At 41.8% G+C, this 25,099-nt stretch overlaps 1 protein-coding gene across 2 annotated transcripts in view; it reads left to right on the forward strand.

The window, feature by feature from the left end:
- LOC126457064 (NFX1-type zinc finger-containing protein 1-like) overlaps nucleotides 1–25,099 on the forward strand; it is a 443,455-nt gene that overhangs the window by 38,994 nt on the left and 379,362 nt on the right. The window contains exons 1-2 of one of the 2 annotated variants that reach the window (XM_050093062.1): nucleotides 15,840–15,862; nucleotides 18,410–21,061. In XM_050093062.1, coding sequence (XP_049949019.1) covers nucleotides 15,855–15,862; nucleotides 18,410–21,061 — 2,660 coding nt within the window. In that variant the 5' untranslated portion in view covers nucleotides 15,840–15,854. Of the gene's footprint in view, nucleotides 1–15,839; nucleotides 15,863–18,409; nucleotides 21,062–25,099 lie in introns of those variants that run through there. The other variant, XM_050093063.1, reaches the window with a different exon arrangement.

Below are 25,099 nucleotides of genomic sequence, written 5' to 3' on the forward strand. Positions count from 1 at the left end.
TCTGTGTAAAATTCTACCAGACGGCTTCCGCTTTCATTTCTTAGCCCCAATCCATATTCATCTACTAGGTTACCTTCTCTCCCTTTTCCTAGTGACGAATTCCAGTCACCCATGACTATTAAATTTTCGTCTCCCTTCACTACCTGAATAATTTCCTTTATCTCATCATATATTTCATCAATTTCTTCATCATCTGCAGAGCTAGTTGGTATATAAACTTGTACTACTGTAGTAGGCATGGGCTTTGTATCTATCTTGGCCACAATAATGCATTCACTATGCTGTTTGTAGTACCTTACCCGCACTCCTATGTTTTTATTCATTATTAAACCTACTCCTGCATTACCCCTATTTGATTTTATATTTATAACCCTGTATTCACCTGTAGTCTGGATTGGAGCAGTGGATTATTTTCATTCGTGAGGCAGTAGATGGTGGGAGCAGTACATGACCCACTGTTTCATTCTGTGTCTCACTGGTTTTCAGGGAATAAATTATTTCAAATATGGTGTCATTAATACCAGACTGTTTGCTCATCACATTTTTAGGCTGTCAGAAAAAACGAAATTTCGTGAAATTCTTATTCAGTAAGTCGGTCAAGGTAAGAATTTTTAGAAGTTTATCTCTTTTGTATGCTAGGATTCTGTATAGATGAGTGTCATCAATGAAGTGAAGGTGGCCCTTGATTTCCAGGCGTCTTCTTGCTTCAAGCTGTCATACAAACCTAATATCGAAATCTTCATCTTCAGTCCATTGTAGCTGTACCTGTGGGACAACATGGTATCCAGTGAAAAGCAGTATACCCAAGAAGCTCTTTATGCATTCGTTGGATCAAGTTTGTTTTTGTTCTATTAGTATGTTGGACACTTTCAATGACAATCAAGTTCAGTACTAGTTCATCAACAAATAATTCAAAGCAAACAACTGCAGACTTTCCCTTTAGTGCTACTACCAAATGGCATCACTGCTGTTATTTCTACTAGATCTGGGTAGGTATTATGCAAGTTGCATCTTCATTTATTCAGTTAGAAGTGATATTAGCTTTCATTTTCTTCTTGCAACAGCCTGCATGACCAATGTCTTCAATTTACCTTATAGGAAATGATTTATAAGGTCGCCCATTTTGCCTGGGGAGAAAAGAAAAACAAGGTGTTGTCTTAGGTGGAACCTGGAGTCTCAAGTGGGGATCGAAATTCAGAGAGTCCTCATGGGTAAATAAAGTAAGCCTGGGTGGGGGGTGGGGGGGGGGGGGGGAAGACATGGAGAGTGAGAAAGAGAGAGAGAGAGAGAGAGAGAGAGAGAGAGAGAGAGAGAGAGAGAGAGATATCGATCGATACGTATCTCCTAAAACCATTGCAGAAAATGCTAGTACACATGTGATGGAAGTTATTTGCATAATAATATAACTTATGTTGTTTTGAAAATATTATTCTCTTGTAGCTCTGAAAAATGTAACTTCTTCACACAAATAATCCTGTGCAGTTCACTCTTTTAACAACAGCTGAGTAATAGTCAATGCACAAGCTTGACAAAGTTTTAGACAACTATGCAAAATAGTAAAAGTTGCTGCGGAAGTAATTACAAATACAAAATTTGCATTGCAAAGACAGGTTCCCAGATGGATATCATATCAGTTAACGGATTAAGAGAGCTATATGCGCAAGGTGAATCTGATGTCCAGAAAGTGCTTTCTTCCTATCATGATTGATATTGCAGCATCAGAGCTGTTTTGGCGAGAACCATGTGATTTTGTGTGAAGTTTGGACACCGTACAACAGAAACAGCAAGAACAAAATTATACCAATCATCTTTACATGATAAACGTATTTATGTGATTGAGTAGATTTTTAATTGGTTGCTGTGATTCTGTAGGTGGCACCATTGCCTGCTATTGTTAAGATATCTGGTTCGCTTCCATCTTTTGCTAAACTTTTGAAATGTATCACTTAATGGCAGCCTAAAATTTATTTTTATCATGTCTCCAGTTATTCCAGTGGGAAAAAATTGCAGCTGTTGTTGACTTGAGGTTGTAAACACAACATCAAAGTTAAAATATCATCATCCCTTTATATACTGATTACTGTTACACATTGTCAGAACGGGCATTGGGTATATATAATCACACACAGAGGTGATAAAAGTCATGGGATAGTGATATGCCCTTATACAGATGGCAGTAGTATTGCTTACACAGTGTACAAAAGGGCAGTGGAGCAGTCATTTGCACTCAGGTGATTCGTAGGTTTCAGACATAATTACGACTGCACAATGAGAATTAGCAGACTTTGAATGCAGAGTGATAGTTGGAGCTAGATGCATGGGACATTCCATTTCGGAAATCTGTAGCGAATTTAATATTCAGAGATGCACAATGTCAAAAGTGTGCCGAGAATACCAAATTTCAGGCATTACTTCTCACCATGGATGATGCAGCGGCCAGTGGCCTTCACTTAACGACCGAGAGCAGTGGCATTTGCAAAGAGTTGTCAGTGCTAACAGACAAACTATACTCTATGAAATATTGCAGAAAGCAATTTGGGATGTTTTACAAATGTATCCATTTGGACAGTGCAGTGAAATTTGGTGTTGATAGGCTATGGCAGCAGACAAGCAATGTGAGTGTCTTTGCTAATAGCACAACATCGCCTGCAGTGCCTCTGCTGGATTCAAGACCGTATGAGTTGTACGCTAGATGACTGGAAAACTGTGGTCTGGTCAGATGAGTTCTGATACTTCAGTTGGTAAGAGCTGATGGTAGGGTTAGTCAGTGGCGCACCCACCACACAAAGCCACGGACTCAAGTTGTGAACAAGGCACTGTGCAAGCTGGTGATGGTTCCATAATGGTATGGACTGTGTTTTTACACAGAATAGACTGAGTCCTCTGGTCCAGTTGATTGGAAATTGTTATGTTTGTCTCCTGGGAGACCATTTGCAGCTATTCAAGGACTTCATGTCCCCAAACGATGTTGGTATTATATGGATGACAACGCACAAGGTCGTTGGGCCAGTTATTCGTTATTGGTTTGAAGAATATTCTGGACATTTCATGTGAATGATTTGGCCACCCAGATCGCCAACATGAATCCCATCGAACATTTTTGGGACATAAGCAAGAGTTTAGTCTGTGCACAAATTCCTTCACTGGCAACACTTTCGCAACTATGGATGGCTATAGATGCAGCATGGCTCAATATTTCTGCAGAGGACTACCAACGACCTGTTGTCTCCATGCTACATCGAGTTGCTGCACTATAGCAGGAAAAAGGAGTTATGACATGATATTAGGAGGTATCCCACAACTTTTTTCATCTTTTCATAACTAATAATTAAATTAATGCCATTTTCTATGCTCTTTCGTGTATGGCACGGCACTGTAGAGCAAAAAATATTATTACATACATGCAAGTGTTGTACTATCTATGAATGTATTTTGATTTCCATTAGTTCATACCAAATTTTAATGGCAGTATGAGAAAAATTTTTTGATCAAGGTAGGGACAGTGTTTTAGTTATCAGATAAGTTTATGTCTAGTCATATCGAACATAAATGTTACATATTACTGTGGTGCTCATTTTGAGAAGTTTGAAACTTTTTGTTTAGCTTCATATGATAATAAGTAGTTAAAGCGTATCCATTAATAACAAAATTAAGTATATTAAAACAGTGATTGTGTTTGGTAGCTTGTATTTTACCCCTCAAATAAGTGTTAAATACATGAAAAGTTTAATTAATTGATCTAAAATTTTTATATTTCATACATTCTTCTTTTTGTAATTTGGGAAAGATTTTCAACTTTTAGAGGATTAGGACGACATTGTAGAAGACAGTGATCACATTTTAGTTATTTTAAAATGATAATGCTTTCACTTTTGTGTACTTTAGAAGGCAGCAGGCTGGCTGAGCTGCTGTCAGTCAGTCTCTACTATGAGCTTCTGTAGAGGCCCAGCGATAGATAGCAAGTTTTGACGAGCCAAGATTACAGCACCGCATTCGCCAAATTCATGCAAGAGTGTGGACATGTGAAAGTTTGTTTTGTTGTATTTTGTTTTGTATTGTGGCTTGATTGGAAATTGTTATGTTTGTCTCCTGGGAGACCATTTGCAGCTATTCAAGGACTTCATGTCCCCAAACGATGCTTGCTGGTCGTTAGTCATATTTAGTGTTCAGAAGTCAGTGGAGTTGAGTATCTTGCTGCACACAGATTTAAACCTGAGGTGAGAGGACAGTATTAAACTAATATTTTCACTATTATTCTGCATAGAGTTGTAGCAAACTATAAAGTATGTCATCATGGACAATATGATGGGCACATTTGCTTTCTTGTCTAACTACGTAACCCTACACAATTCTACACTGTCAGAATGCATGCATCTCTATACTGCGTAGAAGTGGTTTTTAAAAGAAGAAATTTTGCAGTTAAAAAAGATTCATGCAGCTAATCTTGGATCTGAGCCACTTTCCTCCTCTTCTCCTTCTCAGTGCTATTCTTGAATGCAATGATAGTTACTTATTTACAAATATAATAGCAGCCTCATGGATGTTCTGCAACTTGTCTGTTACAGTTGCCCAATCAGAACAGACATTTAATGTTCTTGCAAGAGTAAAGTATTGTTTGAGAACTACAGTGGGACAAGCAGATTGTTGGATTAGCTGTGATCCCAATAAACTCAGAGTTAGCCCACTTTTAGATTATACCAGGACTATAAAAGATGACGTGTTGTCTTCGTCGTAATCATTCATCCCCATTATGGTTGGAGGAAGGCAATGGCAAACCACCTCCATTAGGACCTTGCCTAGTACTGCTGTGTGGGTCTCCCGCATCATTCCCCTAAGCTCTGTCAAGAAGCATAGGACCTCATTTCATTTCATAAAAGAGTTCACATCGAAAATAACTAGAAAGAAAGTACATAATTACGATACTTCACAAAACTATAAACTGTGAGCATTAAGAGTTTCTTAAAACAAGGCATTGTTTAATTTTTCGCATTAAATTTTTCTTAGAAAAAAAAAAAGAAAAAAGAAAAAAAGTTTAAAATAAAAAAAAAAAAAAAAATTGGAGGAGGAGCCCAAGAACGCGTACCTGGGGCCCTGGAAACCTAGCACTGGCACTGGACAATGTAAACTAGAAATGACAGAATAGAGATATATAGAATGGTAGTCTTGACTGTCACTGGGGACTGAAGTAGCATATTAGCTAAGAAAAAAACATTGCAGAATTATCGCAGGATAGGGATACATCAAAGGCTCCATTGCATCCAGCAGATAACCCCCCTGTGGGTCCGGGGTAAGAATAGGCCTGAGGTATTCCTGCCTGTTGTAAGAGGCGACTGAAAGGAGTTTCAACCCCCTTGGGGTTTGACCTCCATTTTTCAAAATTCTACAGAAGTACGAGCCTTTTGGGGAAGGACGCCTTACGTGGTGTACCACTGGTCCTCAGTGCACTAAGACCTTGGCACTCAGCATTGTACCGGCGTTGTAACCATACTCACTATTCCTCACATTGGGCCTAAACGCCTGATGGGTTGTACAAGTTACGCCCGTAGTGCGTCCCCATCTGCACCTACGATCATGATGGACTTTCCATGGCACCAGAAATCCAGCACGGTAGCCAGCCCGTTGTGGTGGGGTCGTCATGTACCCTCTAGGTTGTAGCCCCCTGACAACACAGGGATCGTACTGCCGATACCTGAGCTGCACCCTCCCCACGTCGGCCAAGGAGTAGATGCCCGTCTCCTTGGGGCATCAGGACTCCCGGCAACGGTCATCCTGCCAGGTGACCCTTGCTGAGGCTGGGTGGCGCCCGTGGGGAGAGCCCCTGGTCGGAGTGGGTGGTATCGGGGCGGACGTTTCGCAGATGAAACGTCAACACGTATCAGGTCGCTCTGCAGCTGAGTCTTTCAAAAGAAAAGGTACCGTTTCTAGTTCTGGTTCTCCTGGCCTTTCCCCCTTGGCCACTCCCTGGGAGGAGGGACAGGCCCGCCGGCTTGGGGCGAAGTACTTCCCCCGCTATTTGGTCTGTTCTCGAACCGATGGGGGGAGGTTCGCCACCTCCAAGCCCATGTTCTTTGTTCAGCACATTGAGGACATCTTCGGGGAAATCGAGGCTCTCAGTAAGATGCGTTCGGGGTCCGTTCTTATAAAGACCACCTCCGCCACACAGTCGGCGGTGCTCCAGGTGTGCGACCGCCTAGGGGACATCCCAGTGTCCATTGCCCCGCATCTGGCACTAAATAGGACGCAGGGGGTTATTTTTCATCGGGACCTCCTGCTGCAATCTGATGAGGAGCTCAGGGCCAACCTGGAGCGCCGAGGTGTGCATTTCGTCCGGCGAGTCCAGCGCAGCCCCAAAGACCGTCGCATCGACACCGGGGCCTTTATCCTCGCCTTCGAGGGGGACGTTCTCCCGGAGAAGGTAAAGGTGATGTGCTACCGGTGCGACGTGTGACCTTATGTCCCGCCTCCTATGCGCTGTTTTCGGTGTTCGCGCTTTGGGCACATGTCGTCACGGTGTGAGGCTGAGCCCCTTTGTGGCGATTGTGGACGTCCTCTTCGTGAGGAACATTCATGCACACCACCACCTCGGTGCATTAATTGTCCTGGCATCCACTCGCCTTGATCCTCAGACTGCCCCGCATATCAGAAGGAGAAGAAGATACAAGAACTCAAAACTTTGGATCGGCTCTCTTATTCTGAGGCCAGGAAGAAGTATGACCGCCTCCATCCCGTGCCGTTGACCACTTCGTTTGCCTCAGTTGTGTCCACTCCTTCCGCGGTATCCTCACCCCTATCCTGTCCCTCCTCCGCCCATCAGGGGGCTCTGCCTCCGCCTCCCAAATCCTTCCCTTCCAAATCCTCCTCCCCCGTGGCCCCCGCCCCCTCTGCCCCGGGGGCCACCCTTCCTCCTCCTCCTCCTCTCCCCCCGCCACCTGAGAAGCGATCCTTTTCTCAGGTGTCCATCGGGGAAACGTTCCGGACCCCAGCTTCCGAGGTCCGGCATTCCAAAACGGACCCCACGCGTGAGGACCTTCTTCGGGTCCAGCCCACCATCCCTGTGCCTCCTCGGCCTTCCAAGAAGGCATCCAAGAAGTAGTCTCTATCCCCCTCTCCACCCTGGCGCGTTTCGTCTGACGCTCCATCCGTGAGTCGCTGCTCCCGGCCGTCCTCAGTTTCGCCGGGACGCTCTGCTGCCAGGTGCTCAGCTGGCCTCTCGTCGGCAAATGATGCTGCCCCTCCTACACAACCAGGGACAGCGGCCGCAGGTGGCGACGACTCAATGGAACCGGATCCGCCTCCCGCCGGTTGTAGCGTTGTTCCCTCGCAACCTGGCCCTCCGCGGCCGTTGAGGTGACCAGCTCTTGCCCCGTCTCGTTCCCCCAACTTTTTTACTAGCGATGGCCTTGTTACATTGGAACATAAGAGGTATTCGATCTCATCGGGAGGAATTACAACTGCTCCTCCGCCTGCACTGTCCGCTCGTCCTTGGTCTCCAGGAAACCAAGTTGTGCCCGACTGACCGTATTGCCTTTACCCACTATACCTCGGAGCGGTATGACCTCACCCCTATGGACGGTATCCCAGCTCATGGTGGGGTCATGTTGCTCGTTCGGGACGATGTCTATTACCATCCTATCCCATTGACCACCCCACTCCAAGCAATAGCTGTCCGTATTACTCTTTATGCTTTTACTTTTTCAGTTTGTACCATCTACACTCCATCGTTATTTGCTGTTAGTCGGGCTGACATGGTGCACCTGATCGTTCAGCTTCCCCTGCCGTTTTTATTGTTTGGCGACTTCAATGCCCATCATCCCCTTTGGGGCTCTCCTGCATCCTGTCAAAGAGGCTCACTCTTGGCGGATGTCTTCAACCATCTCAGTCTTGTCTGCCTCAATACCAGCGCCCCGACTTTCCTCTCAGACTCTACTCATACCTACTCCCACTTGGACCTCTCGATCTGTTCTACCTCTCTTGCCCGTCGGTTCGAGTGGTATGTCCTTTCTGACACCTATTCGAGCGACCACTTCCCCTGTGTCGTTCGTCTCCTGCACCACACCCCATCCCCACGTCCTTCGAGCTGGAACATACCGAAAGCTGACTGGGGACTTTACTCCTCCCTGGCGACCTTTCCGGACCACGATTTTCTCAGTTGTGACAGTCAGGTCGAATACCTCACGGCTGTTATCATCAATGCTGCCGAACGTTCCATTCCTCGTACTACCTCTTCTTCACGTCGCGTTTCCGTCCCCTGGTGGAACGAGGCTTGTAGGGACGCTATCCATGCTCGACGACGTGCTTTACGCACCTTTCGCCGCCATCCTACGTTGGCGAATTGTATTGAATACAAACGACTACGAGCGCAATGCCGTAGAGTCATCAAAGACAGCAAAAAAGCTTGTTGGGCCTTTTTCACCAGCTCCTTTAACAGTTTTACTCCCTCTTCTGTTGTATGGGGTGGCCTGCGCCGGCTGTCGGGCATTAAGGCCCACTCCTCGGTACCTGGCCTGACCTCAGGTAATGAGGTCCTTGTTGATCCTGTGGCTGTCTCCAACGCCTTTGGCCGCTTTTTCGCGGAGGTTTCAAGCTCCGCCCATTACCACCCTGCCTTCCTTCCCAGGAAAGAGGCAGAAGAGGCTCGGCGACCTTCCTTCCACTCGCTGAATCTGGAAACTTATAATGCCCCCTTTACTATGTGGGAACTCGAACGTGCGCTTGCACTGTCCCGGTCCTCTGCTCCGGGGCCAGATGCCATTCATGTTCAGATGCTGGCACACCTTTCTCCGGCGGGCAAAAGCTTCCTTCTTCGTACCTACAATCGCGTCTGGACCAAAGGTCAGGTCCCCATGCGGTGGCGTGACGCCGTCGTCGTTCCTATACCCAAACCCGGGAAGGATAGACACCTTCCTTCTAGTTACCGCCCCATTTCTCTTACAAGCTGCGTCTGTAAGGTGATGGAGCGCATGGTTAATGCTCGGTTAGTCTGGATTCTTGAATCTCGACGGCTACTTACTAATGTCCAATGCGGCTTTCGTCGCCGCCGCTCCGCTGTTGACCACCTTGTGACCTTGTCGACATTCATCATGAACAACTTTTTGCGAAGGCGCCAAACGGTAACCGTGTTCTTCGATTTGGAGAAGGCTTATGATACCTGTTGGAGAGGAGGTATCCTCCGCACTATGCACAGGTGGGGCTTACGCGGTCGCCTGCCCCTTTTTATTGATTCCTTTTTAACGGATCGAAAGTTTAGGGTACGTGTGGGTTCCGTATTGTCCGACGTCTTCCTCCAGGAGAACGGAGTGCCTCAGGGCTCCGTCTTGAGCGTAGCCCTTTTTGCCATCGCGACCAATCCAATTATGGATTGCATTCCACCTAATGTCTCAGGCGCTCTCTTTGTCGATGACTTCGCGATCTACTGCAGTGCCCAGAGAACATGCCTCCTGGAGCGCTGCCTTCAGCATTGTCTAGACAGCCTCTACTCATGGAGCGTGGCAAATGGCTTCCGGTTCTCTGAAGAGAAGACGGTTTGTATCAACTTTTGGCGATATAAAGCGTTCCTTCCGCCATCCTTACATCTCGGTCCCGTTGTTCTCCCATTCGTGGAAACAACTAAGTTTCTAGGGCTCACGTTGGACAGGAAACTGTGTTGGTCTCCACATGTCTCTTATTTGGCGGCCCGTTGCACACGTTCCCTTAATGTCCTCAGAGTTCTTAGCGGTTCATCTTGGGGAGTGGATCGCACTGTCCTGCTTCGCTTGTATCGGTCCATAGTCCGATCGAAGCTGGATTATGGGAGCTTCGTCTACTCGTCCGCTCGGCCATCCCTCTTACGCCGGCTCAACTTCATCCACCATGGGGGGTTACGTCTTGCGACCGGAGCCTTCTACACTAGTCCTGTCGAGAGTCTTTATGCTGAAGCTGCCGAATTACCATTGACCTACCGGCGCGACGTACTGCTGTGTCGGTATGCCTGCCGGCTGTTGTCTATGCCCGACCACCCCTCTTACCAGTCCTTATTCGCCATTCTCTCGACCGTCAGTACGGGTTGTATGTGTCTGCCCTGCTGCCTCCCGGAGTCCGCTTCCATCGCCTGCTTCGACAATTGGGTTTTGCCCTCTCTACCACCTTCAGAGAGGGTGAGAGCCCCCGACACCACCTTGGCTCCAGGCTCCGGTTCATTTTTATCTCGACCTCAGCTCACTCCCGAAGGAGGGTACTCCGGCTGCAGTGTATTGCTCACGGTTTGTCGAACTTCGTGCTCGACTTGCCGGTCACACCTTTATTTACACCGATGGCTCCAAAACTGACGATGGTGTCGGCTGTGCCTTTGTCGTTGGGGCCGCCACCTTTATATACTGGCTCCTCGACCAATGTTTGAGCTTTACGGCTGAGCTTTTTGCTCTCCCTCAGGCCGTTCAGTATGCCCGCCGCCACCGCCATTCATCGTATGTACTCTGCTCTGACTCACTCACTGCTCTTCAGAGCCTTGGAGCTCCCTATCCGGTCAATCCCTTGATTCAACGGATACAGCAGTCCCTCCATTCTTTCGCTGATAATGGTTCTCCTGTCAGCTTTCTGTGGGTTCCCGGACATGTAGGAGTGCCTGGGAATGAGGCTGCGGATGCTGCAGCCAAGGCTGCAGTCATCCTACCTCGGCCAGCCTCCCATTGTGTCCCGTCATCTGACGTTCGTGGGGATGTCTGTAAGAGGCTTGTGTCGTTGTGGTGGGATGCTTGGTCATCCCTCCAAGGAAACAAGCTCCGGGCAGTAAAACCGCTCCCAACTGCTTGGACAACCTCCTCCCGAACATCTCGGCGAGAGGAGGTCCTTCTGACCAGGTTGCGGATTGGGCATTGCCGGTTTAGCCACCGCTACCTGCTCTCCGGTGACCCAGCCCTGCAGTGCCTTTGTGGTCAGGCATTAACAGTGCGCCATGTTTTATTGTCGTGTCCCCGTTTTAGTCAATTTCGTGTTGTCCTGTCCCTGCCATCTACTTTACCAGATATTTTAGCTGATGACGCTCGAGCAGCTGCTCGTATTCTGCGTTTTATAACTTCGACTGGCTTGTCCAAAGACATCTAACCTTTTTACTTAATTCATCTGCATCTTTGTCAGGTCTTTCTGATGTCCCCTCATCCCCTTGAGTTTTACTAGAGTCCATGTGCTCTAACAACAGTGACTGGGCGCTAATGACCTCAGTAGTTGAGCGCCCTTAAACCCCACAAAAAAAAAAAAAAAAAAAAATATATCCAGCAGATCAGAGCCAGACTCCAGCTGCCAGAGTTTGTGGTTGTGTGTGTGTTTTTTGTGTTGTGTTTGTGTGAGTGTATGGATATGTGTATGTTGTCTAATTTTGACAAAGGTCTTGTTGCCTGAAATCTAATTGTGTGACAGTCTTTTTGTTGTGCCTTTCTGTGACTCAGCATCTCCACCATATGGTGAGTAGCAACTATCCTTTTCATTGTATTGTTACATTCCATTCTGGATTTTCCATTGTTTTATGTAAATAATGTTATACACGTGTTGAGAATACTGAGCTTCCTAATTGAATTCTTTCCTGTGAGGTATTAAGAGAGGTGAACAAATGTGGACAGAGGAAAAATTTTGGTTCAGCTGTATTTTATTCAGCACAGTAGCAATGAACAGAACAGTGAAGGTAACAAGTCTGTATTATGACATACTGAATGGGAAGATTCAAACAGTAAACCAAGTGGGCAGCTTTAGTATCAGTAGAAAACATATCAGAAACCAGCAGGGAGACAAATACAATCAACATATTGTTCACTTACTGAAAGCAAATCAAAATGTGTTAGAAGAGATGTTTATTGTGAGAACTTGTGGGGGGGAACTAAAATAAAGGATAGACTAAAGCACTTGCAGCAGGAGCCGCAAAGTTAAGATAATGTAGGAATATTGTGACTAAAAGTACAATAAGTGAGACTTCAATGATAGTGTTGACAGGAAGTTAACTGATTATCTGAGAATAGTGAAAACTTAGGAACAACACTAGGAGATGTCAGAATCAGGTGGGAATCAGGATATGAATCTGAGAAAAGAAATTAGAATGACCAAAGAACAGAAAATCGGAAGTGTTAGAGCAGTTATAATAAAGGAATTACTTCAGGAGTAAGTATAGATGTAAGTAATGAAAAAATAGGATATCCTTCCCACCCCTCCCACACTGGTATACTGCTGCCCACTGTACCTAAATAACACACTCGTCCATCCCTGCACAACCTCGCTCCCAACCACCACTCTGACATTGTTGCTTATTATGGTGTTCCTTTACATAATATTGTCATAGTCCATTCTGGATTTTCGAATGCTAGAATAGACACACCAGATATGACTGAGCAGACTGCCATGGAAAGAAAATACAAATATTATCAAAGAACTAGAGAATATTGTTGAGGTGGGAACTTATCTGTTGATTCGTGTATGACAAAACACTACCGGTATGAAGCAGTTGGTGTGTAACTGTTTGTAACAGTGTTGTTTATTGCATCTACTTGTACAGAATGCTGAGCAAGATGTGAACAGGAAGGAGCAGGTGGTTGTGTCAGAGTCAGTTTAGAGAGTTCCATCAAGAGCTTCTAGGAAAGTGTCTTACGCTGAATTTCAGTGTCAGTTGCAACAGGAGTAGATGGTGGAAGTTAAAGATGGTGGAAGGAAATGTCGACATTTTTAGGACAAAGTCAGAATAAGAGAGATAGTGTAGAGGCAGATGGTCTAAGGCTGTCTGTTCTGTATTGGAGCTCAAACGTAAGATCATGAGGTCACAAGTGTGTCTGTGCATGCAGATACAGGAGGCATTCACATGGCTTCACTTCTGTACTTTCACACGGAGCAACTAAAATTTAATTGCACAGCTCCTGTTTATTGAAAGATAGCTCTTTGTCCAATCAGAGCACAATATCCATGCTGTAGTTGCTTACCCAAATATGTGAAGTAGGATTTGCCTGTGGTGGAGAGAGGTTTTGAATGAAAAACACCTAAAGCCACTTACACACTGAGCCTAATGTTTGGAAACATGTTTCAAAACACAGAAACATTTATCCATAGCAGTGTTGGTACAGATCAAAGGAAACAATGTTTCAGGCTAGCTACCACTTGTCACCGTTGCACGTTGCTAGCGTGTATGTGTGTGTATGTGTCGTCTACTGTTAAGTGGTGTTGTGTTTATTATAGTGTCATTTTTGCTTTATTTTTCTAAAATAATGGAGTGATCAAGGCCACAAATTGTTGATTTAATTGCCATGAACCAGGGGGAGGATTGCTTACGGAACATCCGGAGCAAGGAATATAAAAACAGTGTTAAAATACATGATGCACTTGCAAAAATTGCAGCAACTTTTGGCACAGACAAGGAAAGTGTAGAAAAAAACATACGATCGTCCATGGTTGCTTACAGGCGTGAGAAAAGAAAAATGATTTCCAGCAGACCATCTGGTTGCGGTGCAGACACTGCATATGATTCCAACTGTTTCACCTATCGGCTGCTACAGTTCTAGGATGATGTTCATGAGTCAAAGGAGACAACAGATACTATGGAAAATGAGGTACAAAAATTATGCTTGTTTGTTTTTATTTGCGTTTGTAGCAACATAGGTTTTCTAGCACATGGAAAAACTAAAGCCATAATGTCGAAAGTGTTCTCGACAACCATTCTGGCCCTAGAAAGTTTGTAATTAAAAACTCTCTTTTGAACCTATAACATGTTTTCCTCGGTAGGGTTTCATAATATTTTTCTGTAAAGGAAAAGCATTGTCTGCTATAAAAACAAATGGTAGGGCCTTTGTGCCACCTGGTAAACATTCAGCTTGTGGCAAGTTTAGTTTCTTTTTGTTAATTAACTCACTTATGTTCGCGTTTTTGAACATACCATCATTTGATATTCTGCCTTGGTAGCAGATATCTGCATACAAAAAGTTGTAACTGGCATCAACAACAGCAGGTAGCACAATGCTGAATGAACCTTTATAATTATATTATTCACTTCCACTACCAATAGGGCACTGTAACATGATATGTTTCCCATCAACTGCTCTGACACAATGGGGGAACTGAAGAATCTGTGAGAACCAATAAGCTGTTTTAAGCCAGTCGTTTTCAGCCGCCGGTATCTGAAAGAAATAAATTTGATTTCAGGTTTTCATACATTAACCAGAGGTCAGAAATGAAGATGAAGAGGATGTGGCTGGACCTTCCAGTCCTCCGCTACAAAAAATCAGAAGAGTGGGTGAGAAAAAAGATATGCAACAACCCTACAAGATTGCATCTCAATTGTTAATTAAAGTGCTGCAAAAACGAGAAAATAATAAGAGCGATGAATGTAGTACATGTGATCAGTATGTGGCATCAGTGTTGCAGAAATTCCCAGAGTTACAAGAAGCAAAAACAATGGCTTTGCTTAATGAAGTATTAACGAAACAGCATGTAGCATATTTGGAAAGTCAGCAGTCGACAGTGGGTATGTGGCAGGGCCATCATCATCAAATAGTTATTCCCCTGTCATATTTACAAGTTATGTAGACACTGGTAACACTATTGAAGATGATGTGTTGATGAGGTCTATAATGTAATTGACAAATAATAACATTTTGAAAAGATGCTTATTTAACGGTGTTTTTCATTTACTTACCTTTATATCCTTCGGTACTTCCACCAGAGCTCCACATATTTCAGGTACTGTTCGAGATATTGCTTGCTTCGAAATGTGAAATAAATACGCAAGGCTCTGAAATGTATCTTCTCTTGCCAGAAAACGAAGAGTAACTGCAAGCCTTTGGTTGACTGAAATCACTTTCCTGAAATTCTTATCTTTTTTTGGAACAAATGGTGCTATGGTGCTATCATATTTGCCAGATTTTCAAAATCGACAGATGACTTCTGAGTGAAGTTACAGAAGCCAGAGACGTCTTCCATACTCAGCTCACGTAGGAAGTTATTCCCACCAGTTCTTCTAGAGAATGTTTTACTCCACAAACAACGAGGAAGGCTTTCATTTTGTTTGTGTAAACCTAGTATTAATAATGCAGCACCACATATCATTATAGTTTCCTCGACACCAGACATAATGCAGCAGCAGATGATACAAACACAATAATACAAAGAGCAGTGCAGACGGCATAAACACACAACGAGAAATGTTTGCTGCCAGTGTGGACAGAAGTAGAGACAAGAAACGAAGTCGGAAACATTTGCAAAACATCACAGAAGACAATGTTTCCAACAGAAGTGTGTATGCGGCTTAATACCGCTGGGACCTTACATTTTGTTGTGTTTTTCAGTCAGAGACTGGTTTCGTGCAGCTCTCCAAACTCGTCTATCCTATGCAGGTTTCTTCATCTCTACATAGCTGCTGCAACCAATTGAACATTCTCACTGTATTAAACATTTCCAAATGTGCACTTGGCCTTAAATGTTTTCAAAAGATACATCTCGCCCAGCTAGATAAAACAAAGAATGAGTGAGTGGTATACAGATTTTATGTGCTGTTGGCTGTTGTGCTTTGTATTTTTGACTGTGTCAGTTTATTAAGTCCTCATTATTTTAACTTTGTAATGTGATAAATGTAGTATGCAGTCAAATAAAATGCTGTCTGTCAAAGATTGTTGTGATATCTTCCTTGCGAGAAAGAATGGTCGTACTAACTGGTACACACCTCTAAATGCTGGGCACGGTGACAAGAGGCAGCCAAGTGAATATAGTGAAAGATTATTTCTGCGCAGTTGTATACAGGTGATTATTCATTTTTGGCACCCTTACAGTTGCAAGAATTCGGAAGAATTGATTTCAAACTGTTCCTCAAACCAACCATAAGTAGAGATTTTAGTCTGTATCGGTTCCTGTACTGAATGTTCAGGTAAGCCATCTCTGTGTTAGCTTGCTTTCCTGTAGTGCATTATCAGATAGTCACTTGATGAAGTACTTCATTATATCTTTTTTTGCTGTGCTGCAAAATGTAAATGATTAAATTATGCACAAGGAATATGGGGCTTGATTTTTACTGCAGAATGTTCTGTCCTCTATCATGCCACCCAATACGTCCGATGACACAGGCTTCTCAGTTGTGTTTTATGTGCTGACTCGCTCACAGATGCTAGATCCAATATGCTATTCGTGCGAGTCCCTGGTCATTGGATGCAGGGGAATAAAGCTGCCAATGCAGCTGCCGATGCTGCAGTCTAAATTTGTAGGCCTTTTAGCTATTCTGTCCCTTCAGATGATATCTGTATTGTGGTTCATAGGAACATTGTGTCACTCTGGCATGAACACTGGTCTTCTCCATATGGGAACAAACTCTGGGAAATTAAACACTTCCCAATTGCTTGCATGATCTCCTCTCGCCCCTCTTGTTGTGAGGAAATACGTTTAGCTAGGATGCATATAGGGCACTGTCGTTTGTTTTAGTCACCTTTATTTGCTAGGTGGAGACCCCGCATCACTCTGTAGTTACTGCAACCAACCATGGACAGTGCATCATTTTCCAATCCAGTGCCAATTTTATAACCGTTTATGTTTTAATATAAGTTTGCCATCTGAATTATCAGGTTTTTTTTAGCAGATACAGCATGAACTGTAGATCTTGTTTTTTTTATTTGCACAGTAGTAGGGTGAAGGAAATTTAATTTTCACCATTTGAGCAACCTCTTCAAAGAGGAAATGATTGTTTCTAGCTATCCCTCTGCTCCAGTCGATGAGGCTCTGAGTATTATTGATTTCAAATTCATTCAGTAATTGACTATTTTAAGTTATGACAAGGGCACTTGTGATCTCCACTGTTTTGGACACTTCGCTCCCTCCCTCCCCCTTCCTCCGCCCCCCTAAAAAATGGAATATGGGAGACAAAAATAGTAAACTGCTGCTGCACTTTATGCACACAAAAATATTAATGGTTTGCTCTTTTCAATAGATGGTGGAGAGTACACTACACTACCATAAAGTGCACTTTTGGAACTTTTTGTCTCCAAAATCAAACCCAAATTTTGTGCATTGATGTAATAATTATGCAAGCATATGAGTAAAACACTTACTTCATAACAAATTAGCTTGTTTTCGTAGTAATTACTGACTTTATAGTACAGTGTAAGCAGATAAATAATTATTCTTCATTGTTGTGAAAAATCAACTCTTCTGATTACATGTAATATCTTCATATTAGTAATGAAGTAGTTTATGTGTGATAACTGTAGTATACAGTATTCATCTTTCGTCACCTCTCCTATGATCAAACTTGCTTGTCATGGCGGAGTTGCTAATAGGTGATAGGTTGAAGCGATGTTCTTATATTTTCATTATGTGAAAAACAAGGGATGTTTGTGAAGATATTGAGTTATAGTTTAAATTGTTTATTCTCATTCAGTTCAATCCATCAAAGTTTTATTTACAGTGTGCCGTATGTTTGATGTATTTGTATGTTTTCTTGAGAGAAACCTCACCATACTAGAGGTTAATAATATACCATTAGTGGAGTTACTGTAGTGATATTTCCCTTTGCCATGTCAGGTGTCTGACATAAATAATTCATGCCAGTGAAATCTGTATATTTTATATTCGTCCTTGTCTGTAGTCTTAAGTTACTAGAATGTCTTGTCAGTTCTTCACAAAAAGAGCTATATAAATATAAAAAGAGAACATGAATGATAGAACCGATGTTAGAATATTTTTACATTCATGTGCAAAATGTAATGAAGCTCTTCATTAATAGTTTGTACCTTTTGTAAAATGAAAAGCCTTATTTCTTTACTATGCCAGTAAATATTTGTTCGTTTGTAGTAAACCTTCCAAAAGACAATATAAATTCTCTCCATTTTTTTGGTTTGATGTATTGACTTTCAAAATCTTGGTCAAGGGAAGTCTCTGAATACAAAACAGGAAAATGAATTGATCATCACCAATCTATGAATTAGTTTAGTTTTCAAAATCACAGTACATGGGCACAACAAAGTTGAAAGCCTTCATATGTTGGGCTGGTAGCATAGGTCCTCTCAAAGTACGTGGTCAGCAGATCTTGACTCTCCGATAAGATACTATAAAAATAGAAAAATATGAATATTAAATAAATTCCTGACAGAATAAGTGTTTTGTTAATGGAAAACTGCAGTGTGTCTGCCAATTAGGTAAATAAAATGTTGTAGACTTCACATTTAGCTGTTGCGTCAGGAACACTAGAAAAATAAGTCTTCAAATTTCCATAAGAGTAGCAGTACAGTGTGTGTGTGTGTGTGTGTGTGTGTGTGTGTGTGTGTGTGTGTGTGTGTGTGTAAAAGAGTAGCAGTACAGTGTGTGTGTGTGTGTGTGTGTGTGTGTGTGTGTGTGTGTGTGCGTGTGTGTGTGTGTGTGCGCGCGCGTTTTATTTACATTGTTTTGGCAGTGCAGTTTCTAATTGTATTATTTTAATTTGTTACAGGACTTTGTGTGTTGGGGCAAGCATTATGGAAAGTTTGTCAGACAAACTTTTCTCTGCACTTGACAATGCCAATAGAGAAAGCAGAACAGAACACAAAACAGAACATAAGTCTCTTCCACAAAACAAATTTGAACCCAAAGAGAGGAGACAAGACAGACTTTCTTCTACTACTGTGCCAACAAGGCAAGGAAACTGCGAGAGAAAAAAAAATATTGTAGAATCAAATGTTCACAGCAGATTACCTTCAAAATTTAAAGTTGGAAATTTTCCACAATGTTTTGGAACCAGTGCAAGTCACCCTGGAAATTCCAGTCTTTTGCCCCTGGATGAAGGGCAAAGACAAAGTGCTGATCGATGGAGGTCTCATTATAGTCTCTCTAATTCAGAAAAAATTAATATGAGTGTTGGTGGAAAAGGTTCAGATGAAATTCCTTCTAAATTTATTAGGAATAAATCGCAATTTGAAGACAGGCAGAAATCTTCTACATCAATTAAAGGAACTGGATATAAATTTCTGGAAAACCTTCTTGAGAAAGATCCAATGGAAGTAGTTGTAAAATTAGCAAGCTCCAAAATAGGATTCACTGAATTTTTAAAAAAAGAAATGTCCCCAGATTTAGTACACCTTACATTAAGGCTACTTGCTGAAAAAGTGTGTGTAGTTGGTTTCCAACACAACAAAACAACTGTTTTGATTGCAGCATGCCAACCACACTTCTTAAGCCAACTAGAAAAAGAAATGAACAAGGTCCCAACAGAACACCACTCAAGGAAGTCTAAGATATTTCCATTCTTAGAAAATCTTCTAATATTTTATGCAACAGTTGTTAATTTGCTTCCACAGACAGCATGTGAAAAGTTCAAGAATCTCTTTGTTACGACTGAATTGTCCATAGAAGGTGCGCAAAGGTACCAAAGTATAAACTGTGATGATATTAAGAAGAAGTTTGAATGTCTTAAGGCCCAGCTTAGAAGTATGATAGAAGAAAATGAACGTAATTCAATAAAACAAAGTAGCAAAATGGAGCAGCTTCAATATTTGCAGCCCCCTGATAATTTCAGATACTGTAGCATATTCCCCACTGCTGAAGATTTTGCTAGTAAACCATTTTTACGACCTAGCATCATCAAGGGAGCATATATTGATGTTGAACATTACCTAGATGTTCAGTTTCGCTTGCTGCGGGAAGATTTTGTGGGCCCCTTACGTGAGGGTATATCACAGTATACGGAACATGCTCTCCAAGGGCAGAAAAGATTTAAGAGGATTGAAAATGTGCGAATATATCATGATGCTTTATTTTTAAACACTGTGACTATTAAAGAAAAAGTAGGTGTGGTACTAAACTTTGATACTAAAAAGAAACTGAGAAATGTTCCTTGGGAGCATTCCAAACGTTTTATGTTTGGTTCATTGTTGTGTTTTACCCATGACAATTTTGGTACCTTCTTTTTTGGTACAGTTCTTGAGAGGGACAAGAAACAACTAGAAAATGGTTGTGTCGTCATTGAACTTATTGACGAGATAGATATTACTATATTTGAAAGAGCATATACAGTGGCAGAAAGTGAAGTTTATTTTGAACCATACCGACAGGTATTAAATGCATTGCAGACTATGCCCTTTGCTGCATTTCCAATGAAGCCTTATATTGTTGATGGGATTACAGAAGTGGGTTTGCCCCAGTACATACGTGCAAAATCTGATCCAGTAATATACAAAATTGGCAAGTTCAAAGTACCTATAACTGAAATGGACACTTGGCCTACAGAAGATGAATTGAAGTTGGACATTTCTCAGTATAAGTCATTCCGAACTGCTTTGACCAAGGATTTCGTTATAATACAGGGTCCACCAGGAACAGGAAAAACTTTTCTTGGTTTGAAGATAATAAAAACTTTCCTTGACAACCAAATTATATGGAACACAAACCGTAGACCTATTCTTGTGGTGTGCTACACTAACCATGCATTGGACCAAGTCCTTGAAGGAACTTTAAAATACACAAGAGAAATAATTCGCATTGGTGGCCAGTCACAGTCAGAAGCTCTAGAGGAATACAATCTGAAAGAAGTTCGACGGCATCGTGTGGTGAGAGTGTCTGCAGTATCTAGCAGGGAGATAATCTCAGAAATGCAAAATGTTATCAGTCAAATTCGTTCTTTGCAAGAACATCTAGAGAGAATTGCTAACAACAATACGATAATCAGCATTTCTTCTTTGAAGGAAATGGGAATTACTGTTCAACAGCTTGGATCATTTATGGTTGGTCACGTAGTCAGTGATGAGATTTTCATTGAATGGTTGAAGGGAGATGGAAATGAAAATCCAGATAGTCTGTTTCAGCAGGATGATCCTAATGCTGGTAATATTTCAATTCTTGAAGATTTACCGTGTGAAAACAATAGTGATAGTGATAATGATTTTGAAGATGAGTATGAAGATGATTACAACAATGCTGATTTATTCAGTGATGAATATGGTCTGATAATGCAAACAGTAGACACAATAAAATTAAAATATGCCCTGGATCTATCACATCTCATTATGGATGTTCAGCACTATAAACAGCGGCTGGAAAATTGTGGAGCTAACATAGAAGATTATGTGAAGTATCAGCAGTTGTGGATGTATAGTGTGGGCCTTTACAGGTAATATTTTATTTACACATAAAAACATGCTTTTTGTCAGTTAGACTTATTGCACTGTGCCTATCCACAATCTTCAACAACTCCTTCAAGAAAGACAATCCTTCATGTAAATTTGTATCACCACCACTGTTCGAGATAAACCAAATGAGTGGTGGAGATAGAGATTGGCTCAATAACTAACCTTCCATAGTTATGTAATGTGGGTTACCATTAAATTTCGTATGCTCACATCTATCCTCACTATGCTCCTCCATCCAGATATGAGACAAATTATAGTTAGAGCAGATTGTTAACCATGATGCAGTTTCACAAACACTAAGTACAGCCTGAGTGAAAGTTATAATACGTACTAGGAAAAAAGAAAGAAAAAGTGTTAGATTTGTTGTCTGGCTCTCAACCATTTCTCAGTCAAACCACATGGCAATTTTTTGTTTTACAGTAATCCCATATGCTTTAAATATTATGTGGCCGTTTTGATAGTCTCATGCTGTACCCTACAAATACATGATAAGAGATTTCTGAATTTCCCTAATCGGTCAGCGTCATCGTGTCCAAAGTCTGTCCATTTGTCAAATAAAATATTTAAATTAATTGCATAGTGTTATTTTGTTCTTTATACAATGTAACTCAAATGGCTTGTTCTGACTTACGGAAACTGATACTCTAAGACACATAATGCCATTAACCTATATATTTTAACAAAATTACACTATAATACAAGCAATAGATACTTTGTCATTAATTTTTCCCATATGGAGTACAGAGTGCTTGTTAAAGAGCATGTGTGCTTGCAATGAATAGTAATTAATGGCAGAATCTCATGGTGCTTGTGAGATGCCTAAATGCAGAGCTCAGAAAATAAATTTCTAAACATGAATGATTGAATTAAGCATGCTGTTAATATTCCTATCCGTTCATTATCTTCAAACTATTCACATATTTTGTCACACCTCTTCAAATTTCATCCCAGACGTATCATTTCAGGCAGGGAGGTTGCCTTCATAGACTCAGATGTTATTGAATTTAGCGTATGTTAAAATTCAGGAGCAAGTAAGAAACACATTTTTTTTTGTTTTCTCCAAAAAAATTCCTGCCCCAAGGTACGGGCCTCCAAAGATGACACTGCGAACACCATTTTGAAGATGTGAATTTTGTTATAGTTTATTTTATTTGAAAGATAATTGCTTTATGATTACAATGGTGTCCTCCGTTTGGACATATCAATCAAAGTTATTTTACTGTCACCTTTTGAACTATTTTTTGTATAATTTACAGAATTTTTTTTTCAAAAGTGCACATCCAGAAAAGTTCGAATTTTTCCTGTTGATTAGTCCCCCCCCCCCCTCCCCCAAGAACCATGGACCTTGCCGGTGATTGGGAGGCTTGCGTGCCTCAGCGATACAGATAGCCGTACCGTAGGTGCAACCACAATGGAAGGGTATCTGTTGAGTGGCCAGACAAATGTGTGGTTCCTGAAGAGGGGCAGCAAGCTTTTCAGTGATTGCAGGGGCAACAGTTTGGATGATTGACTGATCTGGCCTTGTAACACTAACCAAAACGGCCTTGCTGTGCTGGTACTGCGAATGGCTGAAAGCAAGAGGAAACTACAGCCGTAATTTTTCCTGAGAGCATGCAGCTTTACTGTATGGTTAAATGATGATGGCGTCCTCTTAGGTAAAATATTCCGGAGGTAAAATAGTCCCCCATTCGGATCCCCGGGCAGGGACTGCTCAGGAGGACGTCGTTATCAGTAGAAATAAAACTGGCATTCTACGGATCGGAGTGTGGAATGTCAGATTCCTTAATCGAGCAGGTAGGTTAGAAAATTTAAAAAGGGAAATGGGTAGGTTAAAGTTAGATATAGTGGGAATTAGTGAAGTTCGGTGGCAGGAGGAACAAGACTTTTGGTCAGGTGAATACAGGGTTATAAATACAAAATCAAATAGGGGTTAATGAATAAAAAAAATAGGAGTGTGGGTAAGCTACTACAAACAGCATAGTGAATGCATTATTGTGGCCAAGATAGATACGAAACCCATGCCTACTACAGTAGTAGTACAAGTTTATATGCCAACTAGCTCTACAGATGATGAAGAAATTGATGAAATCTATGATGAGATAAAAGAAATTATTCAGGTAGTGAAGGGAGACAAAAATTTAATAGTCATGGGTGACTGGAATTTGAGAGTAGGGAAAGGGAGAGAAGGAAACATAGTAGGTGAATATGGATTGGGGGAAAGAAATGAAAGAGGAAGCCTTCTAGTAGAATTTTGCACAGAGCATAACTTAATCATAGCTAACACTTGGTTCAAGAATCATAAAAGAAGGTTGTATACATGGAAGAATCCTGGAGATACTAAAAGGTATCAGATAGATTATATAATGGTAAGACAGAGATTTAGGAACCAGGTTTTAAATTGTAAGCCATTTTCAGGGGCAGATGTGGACTCTGACCACAATCTATTGGTTATGAACTGTAGATTAAAACTGAAGCAACTGCAAAAAGGTGGGAATTTAAGGAGATGGGAGACAGGGAGTGAGACAGGGTTGTAGCCTATCCCCGATGTTATTCAATCTGTATATTGAGCAAGCAGTGAAGGAAACCAAAGAAAAATTCAGAGTAGGTATTAAAATCCATGGAGAAGAAATAAAAACTTTGAGGTTCGCCGATGACATTGTAATTCTGTCATAGACAGCAAAGGACTTAGAAGAGCAGTTGAGGAGAATGGACAGTGTCTTGAAAGGGGGATATAAGACGAACATCAACAAAAGCAAAACGAGGATAATGGAATGTAGTCGTATTAAGTCGGGTGATGCTGAGGGAATTAGATTAGGAAATGAGACACTTAAAGTAGTAAAGGAGTTTTGCTATTTGGGGAGCATAATAACTGATGATGGTCGAAGTAGAGAGGATATAAAATGTAGACTGGCAATGGCAAGGAAAACGTTTCTGAAGAAGAGAAATTTGTTAACATCGAGTATAGATTTAAGTGTCAGGAAGTCGTTTCTGAAAGTATTTGTATGGAGTGTAGCCATGTATGGAAGTGAAACATGGATGATAACTAGTTTGGACAGGAAGAGAATAGAAGCTTTCGAAATGTGGTGCTACAGAAGAATGCTGAAGATTAGATCGGTAGACCATATAACTAATGAGGAGGTATTGAATAGAATAGGGGTGAAGAGAAGTTTGTGGCGCAACTTGACTAGAAGAAGGGATCGGTTGGTAGGACATGTTCTGAGGCATCAAGGGATCACCAATTTGGTATTGGAGGGCAGCGTGGAGAGTAAAAATGGTAGAGGGGGACCAAGAGATGAATACACTAAACAGATACAGAAGGATGTAGGTTGCAGTAGGTACTGGGAGATGAAGAAGCTTGCACAGGATAGAGTTGCATGGAGAGCTGCATCAAACCAGTCTCAGGACTGAGGAACACAACAACGCACTGTATTTTGTGAAAAGGAGAGCTTCCACTTTTGAACAGATTTTATTTTAAAAAATTATTTTTTTTTTAACTTCTAAGGGTACCATAATGTATGTCTGTACTGAAGTTGTTTCTTACTAATTTCTTTGTTACAGTGTTTATTTCTGTTGTCTTTGTTGCAGTTATTTTTGATCACTTTCTTTGTTGCAGTTATTTCTTTTCACTTTCATTGTTGCAGATATTTCTTACACTTTGTTGTGGTTTCTTGTCAATTTCTTTGTCACTGTTGTTCATTGCAGGTTTTTGTATTGTAGTTGTTCAGTGCTAACTTGTTTACTGAAGAGGCTTTTAAGAAATCTGAGACCATGCATGTGAGTTCTCTGTTTTCATGAGGAATTTGCCAGATGACACAGTTGCAGTTTGTTTTGTGAAAAGGACTGTTTGAAATGTCTTCTGACTGGGGCCACAGGAGAAATGTCATCTGACTTGGCCCACTAGAGAGTGAAGTGTGCTATTTGCGTGTGCATAAAAGAGTGAGTGATACATAAGACAAATGGAAAAACATGACTTTGGTCATGTTGGAAATAAGTGTTCTCATTTGAAGACTCTCTTTCAA

The sequence above is a fragment of the Schistocerca serialis genome, chromosome 2, assembly GCF_023864345.2.
Source record: "Schistocerca serialis cubense isolate TAMUIC-IGC-003099 chromosome 2, iqSchSeri2.2, whole genome shotgun sequence".
Lineage (NCBI taxonomy): Eukaryota > Metazoa > Arthropoda > Insecta > Orthoptera > Acrididae > Schistocerca > Schistocerca serialis.